The sequence below is a fragment of the Belonocnema kinseyi genome, chromosome 2 (assembly GCF_010883055.1).
Source record: "Belonocnema kinseyi isolate 2016_QV_RU_SX_M_011 chromosome 2, B_treatae_v1, whole genome shotgun sequence".
Taxonomy (NCBI): Eukaryota; Metazoa; Arthropoda; class Insecta; order Hymenoptera; family Cynipidae; genus Belonocnema; species Belonocnema kinseyi.
In genome coordinates, this window is record NC_046658.1 from 6,362,219 (window position 1) to 6,366,279 (window position 4,061).

The 4,061-nt window shown below is 37.9% G+C and overlaps 2 protein-coding genes across 7 annotated transcripts in view; both read right to left on the minus strand.

Annotated features, from left to right (window-relative positions):
* Positions 1-2: 2 nt before the first annotated feature.
* Positions 3-406, minus strand: LOC117168335 (thioredoxin, mitochondrial; the record flags this gene model as incomplete). Its single annotated transcript, XM_033353913.1, has 1 exon — positions 3-406. A coding segment is annotated over exon 1 (375 nt), but the record flags the coding sequence as incomplete, so codon positions are not given.
* A 161-nt stretch (positions 407-567) lies between these two features.
* LOC117168207 (transmembrane protein 218-like) overlaps positions 568-4,061 on the minus strand; it is a 90,541-nt gene continuing 87,047 nt past the window's right edge. For 5 of the 6 annotated variants that reach the window (XM_033353684.1, XM_033353683.1, XM_033353680.1 and 2 more), the window contains exons 2-3: positions 934-1,137; positions 568-735 (exon numbers count right to left, since the gene is read on the minus strand). In XM_033353684.1, the coding sequence (XP_033209575.1) occupies positions 589-735; positions 934-1,134 (348 nt within the window). In that variant the 5' untranslated portion in view covers positions 1,135-1,137 and the 3' untranslated portion in view covers positions 568-588. Of the gene's footprint in view, positions 736-933; positions 1,151-4,061 lie in introns of all 6 variants that reach the window. The other variant, XM_033353679.1, reaches the window with a different exon arrangement.

Here is a 4,061-nt window from a genome sequence, read left to right on the forward strand (position 1 = left end):
TTTTGTATTAAATTCTTAATCATTCCAGCTTCCACTAGGCCGATGAACTTGTCTACGACGAGCCCATTTGAAATGGCAATGACAGCAGGCACAGCCTTAACTTCGAAGGTGTGAACTAATTCTGGGTTCGATTCGACGTCAACAATGGCGAGGTGCAAATCGTCCATTGGCCCGACTAACTCTTCCAGCTTTGGTGTTAAAATTTTACAAGGATCACACCACTCAGCGTGAAAAGTTACTATTACTGGTATCCTACTGTTTAGCACCTTGTCTACAAATTCATTATTGTCGTTGATAGTAAATTTTTTGTTCACTCGACTTAGTAATGATATTCCGCGCACCGAGGGCCGAACGACTCTTATAATATTGGAAAGCATTTTTGCAATTTTCTATTTAAGCTACGTACAGATGACGTATTGAGCTGATTTTAAATATTTTAATGATCAGTAGACTTATCTTTGCAGACAATTATACACAAAATTTAAAATTTGTTTTTTTAACTCTGAAGATATTTGATCCTATACAGAGGAGTGTTCATATTTTTTACAAAATTCTCAAGCCTGTTTTGTGTAATTAAAAGTAGCAATTTTATTTATTAAAGACCCAGCTTGTTATGCGAACTGTTTGAACGGTTTCCGTCAATTCAAATTTCACGTATCCTATGAGCCCTACCAACGATGAAGCAGTGAGCAGGATTAGCAGTATCAAACGCCAGATGAATAAATGGTCGTATGGCTGAAAATAAAATAGTAATATTTAAATTCAAATTTTTTTGGTTGCCGGAAAAAGTGTCATCTAGAGATCATATTAACAATTATTCAGTTAAAAAATCTTAAAATGTCTGAAATTATCCCATTTTATAATGCTCTTCCCATTTATTTGTTTTTCTAATATAATTTCTCCTAAAGAATATATTATTAATATGGTACATACCTTGTCTTCAAATAACTTTGAACTTTCATAGGCGCGAGGAACACTTATGAGTATAATAGTGATGATTCCAGAAAGTGCAATCACAGCAAAGCCAAATTTTTTATTAATTCTCAAAGAAATCAGAAATATGAGGGCAGCAAAGAACCAAAGGCATGTTATCACAAAGAGCCCAACACCGATTCCTAATACGAAGGTAGTCATTACCTGTAAAAAAAAGCTATAATATTTTTATGTTTTAAGTACTGTAATATAATTTTCACATTAAAATAAAAAGGCCTAGGTTGTCCATATGAAGCTAAGTAAGTGGTGATAGTCGGGACATTCAGCTAATATAAATACCTCGGAAATTTCACTAAACTTCCCTTTAACCAATATTAGTGCCTTTTTTAGAATTTTTTTACTTAAGAGTCATTTTTGTGTTTAACATTTTTTCCAAGCTACTTTCGAAAAATTGTTTGAACACCTCTGCACTTTCTATTGATAAAAATAGATACACCATAAGAAACTCTAGAAAATTAAAGATTTAAAAAAGAATTTAAAATACTCTTATTAGAAATTTCTTAAAACTTATTTTTATCAGTAGACAAATTTTGATTCCTTCGTTCGTTCAGTGGTTGTAATATGAGCTGGGGAGACTGAACCCCCAAAACTCCTGGTGTTCAGCCTATAGGCTATAAATCCAGGTTAGGATGGAAGGAACAGTCCTTCTGAGGTCATCAGTTACATGTCTATATTCAGCGCACTGTCTTGGCATTTTATGGAAGTGTATGTGTGTGTATTTATTACTCGAAATCGACCGGCGACCACCGAGCGATAGACCCCTCGACATGGCGCCCCGTCGCAAGGAAATGGCTAACTTTATTCCGAGTCTACTCAAAATCGACTAGGGACTTTCAAGCAATTTTCCTCTCGACATGGAACCTCTTCCTCGAGAGGTAATTAGCCTCTTTTGAGGTGATCTGCAGCTTAAGGTGCGTTCCGAACCACCAAAGCCCCCGTATAAGTATAGAATCCTGAAATGTTCAAAGTATTTTCGTAAGTAATGATGTCAACCCGTCCGCTGGGATTGACACATTTTCTTTGTATTTTGTTTGTTTCAAGATCTTCTTTTAGAAGAGGATCATGCGGCCTAATCCTATCTACTATATTTGCCGTTATGTTAAAATTAAAGATTTGCTTGATTTCCAGATGAAGCAGCCTGGCTATTGCCACTTTTTATCCCAAGAGTTTTTAGAAACCGATCCCGGGACGAAAGTCTACGGGTTTATACTTTTTTATAATAAAAGGGGCCTACGTATTTAAAGCTTCAGTGTTTTAGATTCTTGACGTATTACGTGCACTTTTAGGTATTTAGTCCACTTTTGACGTTATTTTTCATCTCCATCTGTACTCCAGATCTACTTGCCCAGTTACACGACTAACCGTTCGTAGCAAGTACGAAGATTTTTTAATTGAACTTTGATTCTTGGAGTTACTACGAGTTACTTCCAGCTTTAGTCTTTCATGAATACTAATTGGTTACTTAAGATAAAAGCCCTTTTATATCATTAAATGGTCAACTTAGTAACAATTTTTAAACAATTTTTTTATCTTTTTTTAAGTTCGGAAATTGTTGATCTTGATCAGAATTTGATACTCCATATCCATAGATATTTTGGCAAATATTACAAAATTAACAAGAAGATGCTTTTGCATTTTTTCAGGCAGGGCAATTGAGAAGCTACATTTCGTTAAGATGTGCCATAGTCCCCTTTTTTATAGTTGCAATAATCACTATTATTGTCACCTACCTTATATTTCGTAATTATGTTAAATACTTAGAGATTACATACGCTCGTACAGGCCAGCATTGCTAAAAGTTGGCTATGATTATGCATTCAAATAAATCGGATCTTTAAGAGCTGCTTTATTGTTAAAGCTGATAAATTTTTTAATTTCTTAATCAGATTTATACAATGTATTTCATTAATTTACTGTGGAAATATATATATATATATAGATATATATATCTTTGGTTAAGTTTTGATTCCTCTAGAATCAAACCGAAGGGCCTATGACAAAGCCACGGAACGCGTCCTCGGGTTGCGGATAGAGGGTCCCTGTACCAAAGGTTTCTGCTGAATATGGTTACAAAAGAAATAGGAAGTCGCGGACAATTGTCCAGGGGTGGTCCCGCAGGAATTAACCCCCAAGCGACCTTTGGGTGGATAGAGCAACTGAATCACGACTTGTTAGAGTGCTACGATGCGAGTGTGGCCCGTGAACGGGGTTACATGGCACGGCTGCATGCTCTGTGGTGCGAGAAACAGCCGGAGCTATCGCACTTTTCGCAGCAACATCTGCGAAACCATGCCGAACTACTCCGTAAAAGGGGCTATGTAAGCGGAACGTCTACTCTACCACAGCTAGAACAAGCCGGCAACAAAGAAAGAGAGGCGACACTAAGACAAACCGCGAACAGGCATCCAATAGATGAAGAGCGATGCTTTACGACCCGGAGAAACATCAACACCAAGGTTTCTCTCAAGCCGACGAGAACCGTAAAACAAAACCAACGGCTGATCATAAGACCAAAAGACGAATGCATCAACTTCCCATAAAGATAGGCTGGGCAAGACAGTACGCGTCCCGCATTCAAGGCGTGATTGACTACATCACATCTGGCAGGAATTTTACCGCCAAGGTTCGAAAGTTCGCGCGCGAACTCCGGACCCGTTATCACACACTTAACAAGTCAAAGCTGCTCTCCAAGACCCTCCAGTTACTGTCGAACACTCATCCAAACCAGAGGAGGTCGAAGTATTTTGGAGAGAAGTCTACGAAGTTCAGCATAGACTGGACGAAGAATCAGAAAATATAAATAGTTTCAAGGAGTTATGTGTTGCCCTCATAACACCTGATAAAGAATGCCCACCCATCACTAACGAGGAGGTGAAAGATGTATTAAGAGGGATGAAGAACTATTGCAGCATTTGGCCCGTATTTTCACCTCATATTTGAAGTCAGCAGAGCCGATTCCAGAGTGCTTGGTGGAAGGGCACACAATACTCCTGCCGAAAATAGGCAACTTAGCTGACCCGAAGAACTACAGGCCAATAACTTGTCTGAACACGCTTTATAAGATATTC